Source organism: Pleurodeles waltl, chromosome 8 (genome assembly GCF_031143425.1).
Source record: "Pleurodeles waltl isolate 20211129_DDA chromosome 8, aPleWal1.hap1.20221129, whole genome shotgun sequence".
Classification (NCBI taxonomy): domain Eukaryota; kingdom Metazoa; phylum Chordata; class Amphibia; order Caudata; family Salamandridae; genus Pleurodeles; species Pleurodeles waltl.
In genome coordinates, this window is record NC_090447.1 from 102,453,191 (window position 1) to 102,474,434 (window position 21,244).

At 46.0% G+C, this 21,244-nt stretch overlaps 1 protein-coding gene across 1 annotated transcript in view; it reads right to left on the minus strand.

Annotated features, from left to right (window-relative positions):
- Nucleotides 1–21,244, minus strand: part of ARHGEF17 (Rho guanine nucleotide exchange factor 17) — a 491,524-nt gene that overhangs the window by 100,685 nt on the left and 369,595 nt on the right. Inside the window, exons 4-5 of the mRNA XM_069203843.1 lie at nt 3,136–3,252; nt 372–464 (exon numbers count right to left, since the gene is read on the minus strand). Of these exons, the coding sequence (XP_069059944.1) occupies nt 372–464; nt 3,136–3,252 (210 nt within the window). The remainder of the gene's footprint in view (nt 1–371; nt 465–3,135; nt 3,253–21,244) is intronic.

The following is a 21,244-nucleotide window of genomic DNA, read 5'->3' on the forward strand; positions in this document are numbered from 1 at the left end:
CAATCACCCCTACTACCCTAGTGTATCTTTACTTTATATTCTGTTACAAATGAGACGGATATTCCATCTGCCATATTACAATTCCGTTATTTCCTGTGGAAATCGTAATATGGCGGCTGGGATATAAGTCACGCTTGTGACGGAGTAACCCATCCACCAAACCCTAAATCAGACCCTTTGTTGCACAGTGTGACGTACTGGCTTGTGATGACAAAGAATACCTGATTTTATCCGAAACATATGTTTTCGAGTGTTTCAGGTAAGTCGTACAGAACAGATAGTTTGAAGGGACAGTGAACGTCATCATTACCTTAGTCGCCAGAAGCGTATGGCAAAGCTGAACTGATATTAGGTATTTCTACTCCACCTACCTTTACGATCAGCTCGTAGCGAGGAATTCTCTGGACAGGCTTAATCATCAGATCGGACAGGGCTTGCTTCTCCTTGTGTTCTCTCATGCATTGCTGGAAAGGAAGGAGACTAAACATCAGTTCAATACCTATAAATCACAATATCCTACAATCCACTCTAACCTCATTTACAGCAGAAGTAAATCTACATGGTCATTATGACATACTTACATTCTTTCAGAGGCAAAGATATACGTTTGTACACTTTGACTGAAAGCCACAAGCACCTGCCTTTTGGACACTTTGGGCCTGATTTAGAGTTTCGCAGATGGGTTACGGAGTCACAAATGAGACTGATATCCCGTCCACCGTATCACGATCCATGGAGAATGCCTCAGAACCACTTTGCGAAAACTGGCATTGGGGGTAGTTTCTAGTGACAGTAAATCAGTAAATACATGACAATTGACAAAAGTGTGCATGTTACATCACTGGCAAATGGACATCACGATGAAAGCTAATGCGCATGAACCTTCGACAGACTGTGACCAAACGATCACCCTTTGTAGGCCTGAGAGAGGCTATAAGAGAGGAAGAGACAAGAAAAGGAAGCTTAGGGAGGAAGGCGTGGATGGAGGAGGAGAAGGTAGTGGAGAGATACAATGGGGTGAATAGAATGAAGAGTAGGAGAACATGGGGGAAGTGAGTGGAGAAAAGAGAAGGACAAGAAAGGGAAAGGAAGCAGACCTCACTTTGGAGGAGGATAACTAGTGTAGGTCATTGTTAGAATGTAAGAAGGAAAGGTTGAAACAGTGGTGATTTCACTGTTTGGCAGAAGCAGCGCGTCATGGGCAAAAGTCAATATTTTCTGCAAGTGAGAAGACACTTTGACAGGAAAAGAATACTTTTTATCGAAATTTCCCTGTCAACACACGCCAGACTGTAACTTCCGTCTTGTCAGTGTTTAACTTCGACCAATTTGTTTGCATCGTCTTGTTAGTAGCCAGAAGAAAATACCTCAACTAGTCTGATTTTTCCACATGATTATCAAGTTCATGCCTAGCTCCAGCCTGTGTCTATGTGGGTAAATAAGTTGTCCTTAGGGACCTAATGAAGGCAGAATTAATCAAGTCAGAATTCTTTACATTAGCATGGAGGATTTGGTTGAGCTGTTCTTTTTTTAAGCCTTTCATGAAATTGCTCTAGGAGAGTTCCTCTGCACACCAACCTCTGCCTCGACGTAAATTTGCACATCATAAGAAGCAGGATGTTGAATTTCCCATCTTCTGTCCCAATCCTTCCTCTCCAAAAACTTATATCTGGCAATACCTGGATATTCATAAATCTCTGTTTGCTTCAAGTGAACAGCATCGTTCCATCACCCAGATGCCTTCTTGGTCACATTCAGCCAATCAGGGAAGAGAAGCGGAGAGCATTGGTCTCAGTGAGTAGGTCGGCTTGAATTTCAATTATCAGGGCCACAAAATCTACTGCCCAAGGGCTGGTTTAAGACCCCTGCATGGGACTTAGGAGCTTCTGCCCTAGCATGTTGGGTTAAGACATGCAATTCAGCTTGTACAAAAACTCTGCAACATTTTGTGCAAAACTGTCAAGTCTTGGGAATGGTTAGAAATTGCTTTTGAATCTGAAGAATTTAGTTCAGTGACTTTATAACCAGGACTATGTGTTCAGTGATTTTTGGATGCCACGGCAATCTGGTGTGTGTGTACAGGCTCTCCACGTCTGCTGGATTACTGCTTGGTAAATCCACGGCGTAAGATTTGTGAAGATGAAGGCAGGAGGGGTGGTAATCTTGAGATTAGTTACTGGTAATTCTCATTGCCTTGTTGCAATACCTGGACTCAGGGCACCCTTTCTCCCCACCAACCAATCCCAGGGAAACAGAAAACCTTCTGAAGTATGTGATGACCCGAAGCACAGATATGTAGATGTGAGCAGGAGGCCTCCCGTGAGTGTCCTGTGCATGTGTTGGGGTCTTTGAGTATGTGTGTCTGTCCTGATCATGTGTGTGAGAGAGCATCACATCTGCAATGAAGGCACACCTGAAACTTAAAGGTTCTGCTGAGTATAGGATGACAATTTAAAGAGCGATTCTGACTACCAAACCCAAACTAGGTGTTAACCTGGGAGAAGTCTGTCGAGCCGTAATAGTAAATCATCGGAATAAACCATATACATGAACTTTGGCACCTGGCAGTTGTTGCAAATCATGCCCAATTGTTTGTGTAAACATTAGAAGGAGATCTGGCCAACCTTCTGGGATCCGCACCAGAGTCCACTACTAAACATTGTGAGACTTCGTACACCGATTTCATGACCACAGAAATGTCTCAGGTAAGTACTCCGTGATTTGCAAAACTCTGAAATAGTTTTCAAAGTGTTGCAAACACTTTGAAAGCAGTTTTAGCTGAGAACATGGGACGAAACTAGCTGAGTCATTTCTGATGATTAATTCAAACTAGTTGGAACTCTGGTGAGCTGCTTGGGTTGTTAACTCTGAGGAGACCTTTTGAAAAGTAAAAGTTGCTGTGATAAGGGTATTGCTTCTCTGGAGATGTAGAAATATTCTGTGGTCTGGGAAGAGTACAGCTATCACCCAGTAGCCAACCTTAGCCTACAAAGCAGAGCAGGAGGAGAGGCAAGGCCAGGTGGATTTACCAAAAACAGAACACTTACTGGAAAATGAAAGCTCGATCACTTCACTTTTCCATAAATTGTACTGTACTTGACTAATTCCCACTCCCCAATGATGTATGGCACAAACCTCCAGGAACTTCAAAAAGGCAGGTCGTGCTTCTCTGGCGATTCTTACAGCATCTTTCGCGTTGAGGAAATTGTCGATATAAGCTGAATAGATCTTCACGAGGATCTCTTTGGAAAACTGAAGGAGAGAGAAGAAAAAAAAATCAATGAACTACTGGGCTTGTGGACCACTGAACAAAACAACTCAAAGGCCAAACTTGACTCATACACAAGAGCCCAACCCGCATTTTACTTTGTCTGAAAAATGATGTGCTTCAGGTTTATTTCATGTTCATCCGATGCAAAGTCGTGCATCCTTGGTCTGTGCTCTCCAACTAAGACCTGATATGCCAATGTGAAGATAGTTCAAGGCCTGTGACCTCCTCCTCGAAACAAAGTGGTTTCCATAGTCAGCAAAAACACAAGCACATTTAAAAGACACACTCAGTAATCCCTGATCTCAAGCTACAGTTGGTAAAGGTATTGGCGAGAAACTTGCACATTTGTTTTGGGGAATCTGATCGGGGATTCATGTCAGTAGCTATCCCGTCCACTGCTAGAGGTTCCCCAAGCATTTGACTGCATGAATCTATTTGGAGAACTTCACAAAACAAAGCACATGGAATGGCATGGCATAATGAAAAGTTGCAACTGTGGGAAATTCCGATGACGACTGGCCTGGTTTTGCTCTACCAGGATTTACCAGATATGGGAACACAGGATCCAATTTTGTCAGGCAGAAAAACAGCCTGATAAAATCACTCAAGGCTTTTACTGCAACAACAGCCCAGCCTCTGTCCGACCTTTTTCCGCAGCAAGGGGGGAGCATGCAATGCTCCCCCCGCGAGGGCGCTTTACTCCCTTAGTTCCCAAGCCTCCTAACCCACCCACGTCCCTCCAGCTAGCCCCGGCCCACCCTCAATGGCTGTTTGCACAACACTCTTTCATGTGGTGGAAAAATACACGGACTACCATGGGACACGAGTAAGGTTCATGCGTGTGGGACAAGAAGTAAATGGACACTGCGACAGGGGCACAAAGGCACCAGCAGGGAGACCCAAATTTAGGGACAAGGGAAATGAATCCCTAGAAAGGAGAGATAAACACACTGACATAGAAGCCTCAGGTAATAGGACAAGGCAATAAGGACTGACAGGAAGAAAGCAGGGCTCGAACAATCATAAAAATGTTTCTAGACCTGCAGGTCGAGTAACTTAAAAAAATCTACTCAACCTAACTGTAATGTACTTGACCCATAAACGGGTCTCACATTGTGTGATCCTAGGCAAACAGTTTACAGAGTCACCTTTTTCTTCATTCTCACATATGATTGCACCTTCAAATATGTGAACTCAGCATTTCTGCAGTAAAAGAAACTTTGTTTTATTAAGTAGACTAAAGTTTGCTGCATGCATCACAAGAATCTAGCCCACATACCCATGTAGTCTAGCCCACATAACCTAGGATTTCTTTTAGTTTACTAACAATATTGCCATCAGGGCAGGAGTGTTTCTCAGTTTGTTGAAACACTAAATTTTAATAAATATATTACTAAAGCATAATGTGGTAACATATTGTCAGCTACACACAGTAACTTTACAAGAAATGTCTAAAAACCTCTCCACCAACTTGCAGCTTTAATGATGAAACTATATAGTGTATTACCAATCTTAGAAAATTGGGTTTCAGAAAATATATCCTCTGCACATCAATATGTAAAGTATTCTGATTTGTTTTCATCCTATTAAAATATTTTTTTCATCACACAGAAATATAAAAAAGGGCTTTCACAACTACTGAAATATATTTTGAAATGTTTGCACAGTTGACTTAGTCATTTAAATGTTGTGTGTTAGGAAAAACCTGGCACCCTATATCCTTTTATTTTACATTCTAAGGAGCAGGTCACACAGTTCACCTTGAAAGAAAATGTAGACTTGGGGTCAGGGTGACAAAGGCGTAAACAGGAAGGCAGGAACACTGAGACAGGAAGTCGTGGGTCAGAAAGAAGGATGGAGTGATACAGGAGAAATTTACAATGAAACAGGGAGACACGAACATTAGCACTGGGAACAGAAGACATACAGCAAGAAAGAGCAGCATGGACAACAGCGATGGAGAAAAAGAGGGCAGCAATCAGGGGCACTAGAGAGATTCGGACACCAAGACAAGGTGGCAGCGACACTTGGACAAGGAGAGACCGATTCTTGGTCAAGAGGAGACCGTGATGAGGAGACAGACATTTAGGTGGGGTGACACAGCCCCGGGCAGGGAGACAGACACTGGAACAAGGGGTGCATGAATAAAGGCGGGGGTGCAGGGAGACACAGACACTTCTGCACCCGGGCCTGGGCACTGGATGAGGGAGACACAGATTCTGGGGACGGGGACATGGTCAAACAAAAATACAGTCAGAGAGACATGACGTGTACGCTTGAGTAGGAACACATGTGCATCGATATTGGGGCTGGAACAGAAAATGTGAATTGTGACAGGAATTGTGGGGCAGGAGACACTTAAATTGAAGTAGAAAGACTCTTTCACCAGGACACAATCCCACCCATTACCCATCATTTCAAGCCAAGAGCTTCCTCCTGATAACACGATCACTAGTGTTGGGCGAGGCTGCAAGAACTGACCCAGTTAAGTGGTTTCAACTGTAGGACAACTCACACACAGCAGACAAAATTGTGAACCCAAGACAGCTGTCAGTGCCAAGAGGCCATGTAAACACTAGCTGCACTTCACAGATGGAATATACATACCACCATGAAGTACAACTGTCTCTTAGTATCAAGTACCTTCACTATGAGCAGCAAAATTGATACCGGTTGCATGATGCCCAGTACAAAGGTGTCAGAACCTAGAACTGATTTTAGGAGAGGGACCAAGGTGGTAAACTTAACAACCACTACCATTCTCTGGCATTGTGCCCTGGAGAACCACAGTCGTAGCCATGCCCACCTGACTTAGAGCCTCATCAAATCCCATGCTTGACAACAGAACAGCAACAAAGGAATGTCCACAATGGCCACACACAAGAAACGTCCTGCAAGGCTCCAAACTTAAGTAGACAGAAGCATCCACAGTGCCCAGGTTAAAGGGTAGTTTGGTTGAGTTGTTCACGAGGTGGGCCTCTGGTGGCGGGTACTGCACATTGCTGGAAGGCTGGGACGATGACTGCATTGATGGTGATGTGTGAAGTCAGGTAAAGATGGCTGTAGAGTAATGCTTGAGAATGTGATTGGCTAAGACGCCTTAGAAGCCTTCTCTCTTCTTGTCAATCACCATTAATAAATGCCCATTCTCTTTTTTAAGCACAAAATGTAGCACAGAAGCAGCAGTACTCAAAACAATGTTCATAATAAAGATGTCCTCCAGTTCAGTTGGTTTCCTTTAGTGGATTCCTTTAATTATTGGACAACGGCATCAAAAGAGATCGGTTGAGCATTGATCCATAAATACAGCCAAGTAGTCAGTTGGGCATAGTTCCATAAACACAACCGCTGGGGGTCGCGTAACTAGTTTTTTAAGCACATTAGCAACCATGATTATCCTTCATGTACATAGCGACAACCATACATGGCTCATGATATAACCATGTTTCTGGTTACATATATGATGGACTCCGTAAATCGGAATTCAATTAAATAAGGAACTGCTGGCATACTTCAAGCTTTTACAACATTGGGCACGCTAAAACAGATGGATAAAGTGGGCTTACCAATTCCCCCACGCTGCATGCTGTGGGGGGCGTAAGCAAAATGTGAGTGACAGGTTAAAAGACCAATGGATGACGCCTAAGATCAAAAGTCCCTCTAGGCATCATTATTATGGATGGTTTACCGCAAAAAGAACAGTCTGGCGATAAGAGCAGGTGGAATGAGTACAAAGCACAAACGAGGCAAAGGGCAGCTTTAACGTTTGTAAATCCAGAATGGAGATGTGAAGATGAGGTGGACGGTGTACGTATGGAGCATGACCCTCTCAAGAAATGCAAGGGAATAAACAAGGAAACATGATTAAAACAAAAACTAGACAAAAGTGGGAAAACATAAAACAACAATATTGATAAACACATTTAAGTAAAAGACTATTATAAATATTGCAAATGAAAAGATTGAGAAACAGAGAATGGATAAAGATGAATTTAAAAAGGTACTTGGTAGGAGACATTGACGTTGGAGACATTTACGGTTACTAAGCAACTGCAATCTGTCCGGCGAGATTTGAGAAAGAGAGACTGGGTTGTGCAGGCATGAAAGAGGTGAAAGACTGTGGACCACGGAGGTTTGATGGGTCTCCTCTGGCAGGAAATGACGCAAAGATGGCCAGTGGCACGCATGCTCAAGAGGCCACCAAACAGCACTGCTTTGATCCCATTTGTGGCCCAGTTAACAGATTTCCATTTACTGGCGAGGAAAATTAGTGCCTCCTCCCTGCATTTTAACTGTCAGACAGTCTGGAGCACTGTACCGCCTACAGGCCACAAGCGAGCTGTGTGGCCGAGCTGTCCAGCGAGATAAAGCAGGAAACGCAAAAAGAAGGAAGCGATTTATAACACACCAAGGCGAAGAACACTTCATTGGGCGTCAGTTCACCAAAATGGCAGGGCTAGCGGAAGTGACATCACACACTAGCTGACCTTTACTTTGACTCACACACACACACGCTTACACATTCACACACTCACAAAAACACACACTCACCCGCAAGCACGCATATAACATACTTTAACACATTTTAACTTACATTAGCTGCCAGATATTGTGATATTCCAGCTAATTGTACTCCATTTTTATTACACTAATGTATAATATTATTGACTATTTCTGTAACAGAGACATTTACTGAAAACTAGGAAACTGGAGCCCCTAACCGACCCTATTAGAAGCTGCCTCTGTGTTCCAGGAACTGACTTTGCCACCTGTGAGGACAGGGGTCACAAAGGCAGTGCAGAGGTCGTAAGAGGCAATCCCGGGTCGCAGCTACAACCTCTGGCGACCACTAAATGATGCCCACGACCACTTCTGAGTTATTATAGAAAGAAAAAGGAACTGAGTTACAGACTTTCAGACTTGCTCTTCTCAGAGACCAGAGTTCCCTCTGGTAACCTAATGCGTCACAGTCTCTGCACACAGAGCATGCGCGTGGCTTGCAGTAGAAAGGGATTGGCGGGCACTGAAAGACGCAGTATACTGATGTAGATTTACAGCTGTGCAAAGCTATCTTTCGCTGCTGCCTATGTTTGTACTTCTACCCATGTGCTAGCTGCGGGGTTGGGTCCCACTGTGACTAAGAAGGAGCTGCCAGGGAAGGGAGGTGGGAGACTGGATGAGTGGGAGGTTCGATCGGGTGGGAGAGTATAAGAAGATGAAAATGTAGGTATCAGACGAGCAGTGATTAATATGAGCTGGAGGGTTCCAGGTGGGGCACCGGCACTTATTTTTCTGCCCCAAGCATTTACTGCGAGCAAAAGACTCATATGGGAAAGATTGTAGAAGAGAAATATGGGAAAGCATCACAAAGGGAGAAAGCAGAAAGCTACAAGAGTGAGCTGAAGGGGCAGGGAGTGCCTGTAAAAGGATTAAAGAGGCCCGAGATGGCTTTGGGATTACCCTTCCTCAGTATCCAGTATTTAAAAGCAGCAGCCGTGTGTTTCAGAGGAGAGCTTTGGGCACTAAATTTACAAATTTAGCACTGCAGGCGAGTGTGTGGGTGTAAAGCAGCAGAGCAGAAGAGTGAGTGTAGATGGAGGGGGAGAGGATGGGAAGAAATGATCTACAGCAGGGGTTCCCAACATTTTGACTTCTGTGGACCCCCACTTTATCATTACTGGAACCCGGGAACCCCCACTGAATCATTATTGGAATCCGCGGACCCCCCACTGAGTCATTACTTAAAGCTGTGACCTAATCTGTTAACATTATTGAATTTTCTAAACAGTCGCGGACACCCTGAGGAGGCTTTGCGGATCCCCAGGGGTGCCCGGACCAGAGGTTGGGAACCACTGATCTACAGGAACAAATGGAGGGGAGGAAGGGCCGAGACCAAGAGTCAATTACAGCCTTAGAAATTTAGCACAGCAGACTCCACATGTACAATACAATGACTCAGCTATTACTTGTGCAAATATTTTTAATGTCTAGTCAACTGAAGTTGGTACCTGTGATACTTGGCATAGGAGACCAAGACAACATATTAGGCTAGATATATGCAGAACAATTCAGAAAGGCATTTATAAGTCTACAAAGTTGTACTCCCATAATACTATTTCACACACTCTAAGCATTTTTGTAAAATGGCCCCAAAACATCTAAAAGGGGAATATTCAGGGAATATTAATATACAATTAGCATAGTTTGAAAGGTGTGTGAGCTCTTTGCACTTTAACTAACAGGGAGATGGACATTTCACAAAGGTGTTGTGAGTAAGTGCATTAGTACTGAACAGTACTACTTCATGTATCCATAAATATCTAAATGACTAGACACCCGGTTGTCTTTTTGTCACTTTGGAGCTATTTAGAGGGCCCAATTTGTAAAGCTTTTATACAACCAATTTGAGCTGAACTATGAAATAAAGTCACACAAAAAAGTATATTTTCCATCCAGAATCACAGAATAAGGGCTGGCAGGATGTTACCCCAACTATCCCCCCCACTCCCCCACCCACTCAAACTGCATTTGCGGATGCAAAATGTCCAATAGTTCCAGGTGCAATTTGCATAGTTGCAAATTTAGAGTTGGGATGCTGGGAGGTGGTTTTCATTATGGGGACAGAATACATACACAGTTACTCAGGTCCAAGGGCACTACCATGTTGACAATGTGGAGGGAACATTCCCATATTTAATGGCACAGTAGAGGAAGGGATTTCTCCATAGAGGGGAAAAACAATGTAAGAAAATCAACGTACAAATGCATATAGGCCACATTTATGCATGCAGAATTTTCCAACTATTGGAAACTCTGCCCACGTACGCTTTATGCCTGTGAGTACTCCAGGAAACTAAAGGCTGAAGAAGACTTCAAGAAACTGAAGTCAGAGCCTTCGAGAATCTCATGGAACCCAGACATGAGCTACAAAAGTAGAGGTTGGCCAACAGGAGACAATGTCAACGTTCATATCCAGGGTTTAGTGAACCAATTGCTAGACTCCGAGAGAGGAGGAAGAGAAAAAGAGAAGGAGGCGGCGATGTGGAGGAGGAGGGATATGACCCACGTGCGCATTGGGACGGAAGAGAAGCGGTACCAGGACACAAGCTCAGGGGACATTAGAAGAGAGCCGAGTGTGAAGAATAGGGCAAAAGACAGTGAAACAAGCTAAATGAAGTTGATGTAGACTTGTCAACTGTTTGAGAGGGATATGCTCCACTCCAAACTATGCAAACTTATGTGGACAGCCAGGATCTAATCTGTAGCATTAGACTCAGAATGTCTCGAAAGATCAAGGAATACAACACACCATATTAGCAAAATGCTGTATTCAACAATGTTCCGTCAAAAACAACTAATGAAGGGATTTTAATTCAGATTTACGAATAACTATGTATATCACTCTACTCGTCAAGAGCACCCAGTTGATACAAAATAATATTTTCATTCTTAGTAACTATTCTAAGGATTTGTTTAAAGAGAAAATGCACATTTACCTTGTCAGGTCACAGCAGAAATATGCTGAGACACATCAATAGTATGCACTAACACATCATAAAAACAACAGTATATTGAAAGTTTACAAGAGAAACAAGCCATACTCCTGCACCATTAAATGCAAGTTTAGCAACAGTCTGTATCTGTTGTGTTTTGAAAACATTCATTCTGTAATAGCAGCAAAAGTTCTCCTGCATGCAAAGAGGCAGTAGGGCTGGTGAAAGGGGTGCTGCAGGCGAGAGGCAGCAGGGCTGGTGAAAGGGGTGCTGCAGGCGTGAGGCAGTGTCTCTGCACAGGGGATCAGCTCAGCTGGATCCAAGCATTGCTCATCTGACCTTTTCCTGGTAGTCTTTCCTCAGTGTCAACAGAGAACCTTCTGAGTGACTGACAGCCCACGAGGACAAGATGTACACAGGGTGATGCGCAAGGTGGTCAGCGTGAGATGCTGCTGCGTGCAGCCATGACGCAGCACATGGCAGAGCGACGCGTACACCCAGGCACGGCACATGGCTGAGCAGAAGCTACTCCAGGACATAGCGTATGGTAAGGAGTAGCATAGAACTGTACAACATATGACTTAATAGCATGTAACTGGAAAAAGCACATATCAGATCTCAGCAAACAAGAGGACAGAGCATGTGCCAGATACTGCAGAGCACAGGATAACCTGGGACACAGAGTATGGTGAGAGTATCATACACCACAACTTAGCATGCACAGAGTGTAGCATACAACAGCGCAGAGTGCAGCACACACCAGCGCAGAGTGCAGCACACACCAGCGCAGAGTGAACAATACAGCAGCACAGAGTGTAGCACGCACCAGCACAGAGTGTAGCACGCACCTGCAAAGAGTGTAGCACGCACCTGCAAAGAGTGTAGCACGCACCCGCGCGGAGTGTAGCACGCACCCGCGCGGAGTGTAGCACGCACCCGCGCGGAGTGTAGCACGCACCCGCGCGGAGTGCAGCACGCACCCGCGCGGAGTGCAGCACGCACCAGCGCGGAGTGCAGCACGCACCAGCGCGGAGTGCAGCACGCACCAGCGCGGAGTGCAGCACCCACCAGCGCAGAGTGCAGCACGCACCAGCGCAGAGTGCAGCACGCACCAGCGCAAAGTGAACAATACTGCAGCACAGAGTGTAACACACACCAACAGAGTGTAGCACACACCCGCGCAGAGTGTAGCACACAGCAGCGCAGAGTGTAGCATACAGCAGTGCAGAGTGTAGCATACAGCAGCGCAGAGTGTAGCATACAGCAGCGCAGAGTGTAGCATACAGCAGCGCAGAGTGTAGCACACACCCGCGCAGAGTGTAGCATACAGCAGCGCAGAGTGTAGCACACACCCGCGCAGAGTGTAGCACACACCAACAGAGTGTAGCACACACCAACAGAGTGTAGCACACACCAACACAGAGTGTAGCACACACCAGCACAGAATGTAGCACACACCAGCACAGAGTGTAGCACACACCAGCACAGAGTGTAGCATACAGCAGCGCAGTGTAGCATACACCAACACAGAGTGAAGCACACACCAACACAGCAGGCTACAGCATACACCAGGACACAGCAGGCTACAGCATACTAAGGACACAGCAGGCTACAGCATACTAAGGACACACCAGGACACACAGCAGGCTACAGCATACACAGGACACAGCAGGCTACAGCATACACAGGACACACACCAGGACACACAGCAGGCTACACCATACACAGGACACAGCAGGCTACAGCATACTCAGGACATAGCAGGTTACAGCATAATCTAGACACTGCAGGCTACAGCATACACACCAGGACACAGCAGTCTACATCATACTCAGGGCACAGCAGGCTCTAGCATACTCAGGACACACAAGGTTACAGCATACACCAGGACACAGCAGGCTACAGCAGAACACACAGCAGGCTACAGCATACAAAGGACAGCAGGCTACAGCATACTCGGGACACAAAAGGTTATAGCATACACCAGACACAGCAGGCTATAGCATACACCAGGAGACAGCAGGCTACAGAATACACCAGAACAGAGTGGCCTACAGCCTACACCAGACACAGCAGGCTACAGCATACACAGGACACAGCAGGCTACAGCACACACCAGGAGACAGCAGACTACAGCACACACCAGGACACAGCAGACTACAGCATACTAAGGACACAGCAGGCTACAGCATACTAAGGACACAGCAGGCTACAGCACACACCAGGACACAGCAGGCTACAGCACACACCAGGACACAGCAGGCTACAGCATACACCGGACACAGCAGGCTACAGCATACACCGGACACAGCAGGCTACAGCATACACAGGAGACAGCAGGCTACAGCATACACCAGGCCACAGCAGGCTACAGCATACACCAGGACACAGCAGGCTGCAGCATACACAGGACACAGGAGGCTACAGCATACACCAGGACACAGGAGGCTACAGCATACACCAGGACACAGCAGGCTACAGCATACACCAGGACCCAGCAGGCTACAGCATACACCAGGAGACAGCAGGCTACAGCATACACCAGGAGACAGCAGGCTACAGCATACACTGGAGACAGCAGGCTACAGCATACACCGGACCCAGCAGGCTACAGCATACACCGGACCCAGCAGGCTACAGCATACACCAGGAGACAGCAGGCTACAGCATACACCAGGACACACAGCAAGCTACAGCATACACCAGAACACGGCAGGCTACAGCATACACCAGAACACGGCAGGCTACAGCATACACCAGGAGACAGCAGGCTACAGCATACACAGGACACAGCAGGCTACAGCATACTCAGGACACAGCAGGCTACATCATACACAGGACACAGCAGGCTACAGCATACACAAGACACAGCAGGCTACAGCATACACAAGACACAGCAGGCTACAGCATACACAAGACACAGCAGGCTATATCATACCACATTGAACAGCAGGATATAGAATACACAGGACACAGCAAGCTATAGCATACATAGGACACAGAAGACTATAACATACACTGCACACAGCAGGCTTTAGCACACACCAGGACAAAGCAGGCTATAGCATATACCAGGAGACATCAGGCTGTAGCACAGTGGCGGCCCGTCCTTTAGGGCGGAGGGGCCACGCCCCCCCCCCACCCTTTGCCCCCCATGAAGAGTGTCAGTCAGGCTGAACAAAGGCCACCCTGACAGACACTCTTCATTTTCAGCTCAGACAGCCAGGAGTGAGCCATGCGCGATTTGCACAGACTCCTGGCGGCCTGAGCTGAACTTTGCTAGGCTGAAGAGGTCACAGCACCTATGGGCGTGACCTCCTCGGCTCAGTAAAGGTGCCTTGAGGCCCTCCCCTGGGTGACGAGGAAAGCATCACCCATTGACACTTGCCCTGGGCGCTTCAGGTTTAAGCCCTGAAGCGCCCAGGGCGAGTGTCAATCAGTGACACTTCGTCACAGAGTGGGGTGGGGTCAGCAGTCTCACTGACCCCATCCTACTCTGTGGCGAGGCTGGTCAGCCAATGAGGGAAGGTAGCAGTCCCAACCCTCCTGGAAACTGGAGGCTGAAGGTAAGTGTGTGTGTGATGTTTTAAATTGAATGTTTGGTGCGTGTGTGCATGTTTGAGTGTTATGAGTATTGTTAATGGATGTGCGTGCGTGCGTTTGTGTGATCTTTTAAAATTAATGTTTGGTGCATGCGTGCATGTTTGAATGTTATGAGTGTTAATGGATGTGCGTGCGTGAAAGAATGAGTGTGTGTGATGTTTTAAAATGAATGTTTGGTGCGTGCGTGCATGTTTGAATGGTATGAGTGTTGTTGATGGATGTACGTGCGTGCGTGTGTGTGAAAGAATGAGTGTGTGTGTGCTTCCTGCCCGCCCCCCTCCCTCCTAAAGCTGCCGGCCGCCACTGCTGTAGCATACACCAGGACACAGCAGACTATAGCAAACACTGGGACACAACACATGGCAGAGTGTACCATTCAGAACTACAGTATATGGGAAAGTGTAGCCTAGCCTACTCGAGGACACAACCTATGGTACAGCAGAGCATGTATCAGGACAGAAACAACACATGACAGACAATAGCACTCTAAATGACAGCATATGGCTGAGCAAAGAAATCCACCAACACACAGGTGAGCGTAGGATACACAGGACAGCACACAAGCCACAGCATACAAGGGACACAGAACACAGATGAGCAGAGCACCTGGCGGAGTGTAGCGTATGTGGGACACAGCACATGGAAGGCCATGGTATACACCAGGACACAGTGCATGATAGAAGGTGGCATGCATAGGATACTATACACAGTAACGACCTAGATGTATCAAGTGTGGCCTGCCCAGAGCACAGAAAAGATGGAATTTTTTGTGTGAAATATTTTCCCCTAATTCTAGATCACCAGGGAGATCAGGCCAAGGCACAGAGGATGCCTGGATCACTGCTGGGAAAGTCCAGCTGAAAAAAAGGTTTCAATCACAGCCACTGTCTCTCCAGCAGTGCACACACATCAAAGGGCCCCACCAACAGCGAGCAGGGCCTGCTATTGCAATGGAGGCACATGTACACAGAGGGTACCTGGCACATCTTGGAATACGAGTGCCCACCTACCCCCACTCGGGGCAGCAATACTGGTCTATGTCTGCCCAGAGCTTTAGTCAGAAAGGGGATGAGCATCTCCCTGGCAATAGACGATGGTATACACCATTAGCCCTCTAAAAGTCTACATTATTGGGCTTGCAGAAACAAAAAAGTAAACCTTGATAGGCTCAAGGGGCCAGCCAACTGGGAAGGGGTTAAAGTTAGAGAGCGAAGACCAAAAATAAAAACACTGGTGCAGGTTCTCGCCATTACCGATGCTCCTGCTTGTCGGAGGGCTTGGCTACTTATGTCTATCGCTATCAAGCTCTTGGTGTTGACAGAGCATGTAACAAAATATCCTTTAAGCACCACGAGGCTGGGTCCTAGCCTCTCTAGAATGGGCATTGTAAAGCTCAACAGGTGCAAAATCCAACTTTGTGTTAACCTAGATAAACCACTGACCACAGATATATTAACCAGAGTCAAGTCATTCAAACATTACTCCAAATGAAGCAAGCCTTGGCAAAGCAAACAGGTCTGGTGCTGGCTGCCAGCCTTTTGGCTTTGTCAATGCTTGTTTTATATTCTTTGTGTAAAACTTTATTTTTGAGGAAGTGACAGACCCTCTCCAATATAAAAAAATAAACATTTGCTAAAAGCAAAAATACTTTGTGGTACACTTAGCACATAGCAGACCTGCAGTGCATGTGCTCTTTGTACAAGGGCAGAATGCAGTCAGTCACACTGATGTTAGCCAATGGCTGAAGTGGGCTGACCCACTGCCCCGTGCTTTGTGCAGTAGTGGGCAGAAGAAAAATGTGAGTGACACAACAACAGACCAATGGAGGAAGAGGGCTGGCTGAAAGTTCCTAAAAGTGTATTGCATAAATAACTTTAGTAATATCAAAAGGCCTTAGTTAACTCCAGACCTAAAAACATAGTAGTCATCCTCAACTGCACAGTGACCCAACGAGCTCAGTGGTCAGCACATTGCATTGCTAACTTGCTCTTCTGAGCAGCATCCAACTCCTGCCACCCTCGCGAACTACCCAACCGCAGTGGGCACTATTACTTGAACTCAGCCGTGCTGCCTCATAGGACCTGCACTGCCTGAGAAGCAAAACTTTCACCTCTGAGTAATACTGGAATCTGAACAGACTTGCAGCCAGGAAGCAGTCAGTTATGCAAATATGCCTCCACTTACACTCACTGCTTAAATCCAACAGAGAGCTATTGCACATCTGTAAACTCTGCGGCACAAAACGACCCCGGACTTCTCAGCCCAATACAGGGGTGTCTATGACCACCTGCGACAAAGACAAGCAGCTAATATGTAAACATAAGCTCAACATCTGCCTTTACAATTTATTAGATATTTGCAAAGTATTTACATATAAACTCAGTATCTATCTACCTATCTATCTATCTATCTATCTATATATATATATATATATATATATATATATATATATATATATATAGACACACACACATATGTGCATATATTCAGTAAAAAAAACAAAGGCTTAAGTGGGTTTATACAAAAGCAAGGAAGTAAGATTTTAAGTTATGTTAAAACAAACCTCAGAAATTCACTGGACGAAAAACAAACATTAAATTGGAGTTATACAAAGGCCTTCTAGTAATAAAAAGATATGATTTAAAACTATTAAAAACACTGAAATTTACCAGTTACACGTAACTGACAAGTATAACTTGCACCACCATGGATTTCAGATGTTATCAATGATGTTATATGCAAGGTTATGGGAAGTGCATCGCAGAGGACAAGTTATGCTCAGGTCAATTACATATAACTGGTAAATTTCAACTTATTTTTGGTTTTCAAACAGTATTTATCTTATCAGAATACCTATGTATAACTCCAACTTAGCCTTTGGCTGCGCCTGTCAGCCCTGGGTCCAACTTTCTGAGGGTGGACAATGTCCCGCAGACCCTTTTATCATGTTAAAGTCCCCCTGCCAACTGTTCCTGAGGGAGGGAAACAGGGGTGTGGCCAAATAAGGGCGCAGCTTAAAACACGTAAACTAGAATCCTGTGATTCCCATACTGTGCTACCTGTGTGCAACCTGACGTGGCTACCTGATCTGATGAGTATTTCACTGCCTCTTTGTGAGTGTATCCAGACATATAACATGATGCACATATGCCTAAAACAAGCCAGAAGTGTTCGCTCTACCAGTCAGGCTTGGTCTGTCCTTAAGGGTAGAGAGGCCTCACCCCAAACCTTTTTGCAAACAAAGATTGTCTGTCAGGCTGAGCAAAGGTCAGCCTGACAGACACTCTTCATAGTCAGGTGAGGCATTGAGGCAATGTACATGTGTGAAATGCATTGGCGCCTGAGCCAAAATTGACCATGTTTAAGATTTCACAGCCCTATGGGCATGACCTCCTCAGTAGGGGTGGGCAGTGAATTACGCTCTGCTCGTGGAGTTTTTCCCACTCCGCGCTCCGCTTAGAGCATGAAGCTCAGCAAAGCAGAGTTTTTTCCTCGTTCGTGCTTGCTAATGTTAAGTTGGCGACAGTGAGAGTGGAAATTTTACTCCACACCATCTCCGGTGAGATTTCTCAATGCGGGTGGGTCACAGTTGCTACCACTTTCATTGAGAAACCTTGTGTTCGCGTTGAGGAAGCTGCCGCTCAAAGAGAAAATCTACTCGAGCAGCAGGAAAGAGGCAGCACCCTCCTGTGCTGCGCGTGGTGCTGTTTGCACTGATTTTACAGAGCGGGACAAACACCTGGTGCTAAACATCAGCGTGACTGGTGCAACCTAATGCACTCTGCCACTTTCAGAACTCTGCATAACGCGGCAGAGATTTTTAGTCTCTGCGAACTCTGCCCAGGCCTACTCCTCAGCCCAGCAAAGCACATAGAGGGCCTCCTCCTCATGATGATGGGGCACGTCACAAATAGACTCAGACCTGGGGGCTTCAGCTTTAAGCCCTTAAGTGCCTAGGGCCGACAGTGCATCAGTGACACCTCGTCACAGAGTATGGTATATTCAGCAGTCTCATTGACCCCATTCCACTATGTGTCAAGTAAGGGACTGCCAAGTCCTCTCATTGGCTGACCCATAACAAGGTCAGCCAATGAAAGGAGATGGCAGTCCGAATCATCTAGGAGCAACCTAGGCTTCCCATCTGCCACCCGAGAACAACGCTGCAGCCCGGTAAGTTTTTTAAATTTAAATGATGGGTGCGTGCATTTATGAATGAGTATTTGTTGGTGCATGCTGTCAGTGGATGTGTGTATGAGCTTGTGAATGGAGGGTGTATATGTTCACGCTTGTAAATGTATGGGTGTGTGTGCGCATGTAGACGGGGGAGTGTGAAAATGTGTGTCTGTGTGTGCCCCCGCTCAAATTACCAACCACCACTGCTGCCAGTGCTTATTAGAAGTATAAGGTAAATGAGCAGCAATGAATTGGTTATATTAAAAATCTGTTTTAATTCTGACAATATGAGACTGTGAAATAAAATTAGTTAGGTCTGAGGAAGGGGCAGTGGTCTTTGGAGCCCCAATGACTCCCGTGCTGCCCTTCAACACATTTTCCTCTGCAGTCTCTCTATGTTAGACACTCCTGTCACTTTTCTCCCCACATCTTTCTAAAATATTCTATATGCATATCACACCACATCCTTTTCCTCTTTAGCACCCTCTTTTCACTCTCTCCTGCATGTACTTCCCTGCATCTCCTAAATGTCCCCAGCCACCTGTACACACAACCACTCACTTCTAAGCGCTGCCTAATCTTTTCCTTTGGACTGGGCAATATTTCGGCAATTGTACACCTTCGTCACACACTTTGACACTGAATCACAATTACATTGGGCACAGGTGACCAATGCTCTATGCGCTCTGCAGAGAGCCCAGTGGTTGGGTCAGTATATATTCTGAATACTTGTACGACCCACTGACAGGCACTGTGAGAAGCTCGCAGGCCTTTCAGTCTGAGCTCCAGAACTTTCAATCAAACCCTGTCCAACACCCACCCACAACCTAAACTCACCCTGACACCCTGCAAGCAACTCAGTTCACAGTACGAATTGTGCAAGAGTTATATGGAGCACACAAAAAACACTATAGCAACACCACAGCCTGAAAAAACGCCAACACTCTTAGGGAATGCAAGATTGTCCTCGTCCGTTCCGGCATCCGATCTTTCATGCGTAGCGCCAGGACACTCATTGAGTAGCCATGCACTTTATAAAAACCAATCATTCATTCATTCATTCAAGTCAAACAAGTGAAATGTAAACAGAAATCCCATTAGTCACCTGGATCACCTTAACAGGTTTTTACAGTCATTGTTCAGAAATAAATCAGTGTTCCTGCCTGTCAAGTCAAAAATATGAACATAGAGCTCACCAATGACCTGTTTCAATGTGAGGTTTTAATTACTGCCAGGTCTGAGACCCGGAGACCCCAGGCCCACTTCAAGCTCTGCCCTTAACCCAGGGGCATTCAACGTAGGTCTAATAGAGACAGGCTTAGTCCAGATTTTTAGGATTACTACTTCAAAAATAATTCTATGCAAATTGACCCTACATGGATATCTTGAAAACCTGCTACGAGTCAGCCCTCCTGTACTTTGGTTGGACACTTTGCCTTTAACTATTCACTAGATCTGTTCCAGGTTCATCATCTCACAAGATGCAAGATGCTCAAAGGAAGGTCTGTGCCTTGATTGCCACCTGCTCCTCTGAGATGATTCCCTGTTCACTAGATAATTCGACCAACAGTAATTAGATTTCACTGCTATGATGCACCGAGGCTAGAGTACATTCTGTGCGGGTGTAGTTTCTTTCTTTTCTACAGCCACACACACATTTGTCTCCGCTGTGCTGCTCTCTAACGGTACAACGTGAAGGGCTGGCGCGGGCCTCGATGTTCTTGTGAATCTGCCAATGATTCACATCATGAGTCACTGGTTCACGAGTCTGACAGGTGCGGCGGCAGCAGGCGAAGGCAACGTGTGCAGAGCAGATGATGTATCCACAGGCAGGGAGAGAGGCGTTCAGATTTGCATAAACATGCACGATGGAGATAAAAGGATTGAGGAAACAAACAGACGGGTTGTATCAAACATTTAATAGGATGCTTTAATGCCATTTCCCGAACAGTGGCCTTTGCATGCTAGAGCCACACGGAGTTCTTCTGAGATACTAGTCGGTGGTCCTCAGAGATGGGATTAAAGTGAGGCGTCCAGGTTTGTATCTGAGGAGGTGGCCTGCCCTGCACCACAAACTAGGACTCAACTGGATCGAGCTTCATGGATGACCGGGGCACCACTGAAGATGCGCCCAGGCTGACCGGGGGCACCACTGAAGATGCGCCCAGGCTGACCGGGGGCACCACTGAAGATGCGCCCAGGCCGACCGGGGGCACCACTGAAGATGCGCCCAGGCCTAGTCTTTCATTTGTATGTGACTTGCAGCCAAGGCCGGACTGTCTGGACCATGCATCGCACGTTTACCCGGAAGGCTAGAGGAAGTGGGGGTGGGACGGCTTTGCTGCAGTGCCGCAATATCGTCCCATAGTAACCATGGACGTCAATTCGTCAAAACGCCAGCAGTAGAGGAAGTGACATCACATCCCTTTGACCTGTGACAACATCGTAGTTAGTGACATCACATATCGCCCCTGGTAGCATTCCATTAAGTGATGTCATGTGACTTGTGATCCTGATGGTATCATAGGTAGCGACATCAACCAAAAAAAAAATATATATACAATTAGCGCAAAATTAAAACCAGGGATAATAAAATAACAAAAAGTGATAGAGGAAGTACAGACCTCTTTTAGTTATTCTACAAATTTCAAAGGACTGTAATTCTATCGGGGATGAAGCCATCTCATAGCCGGGGGCAGCCATC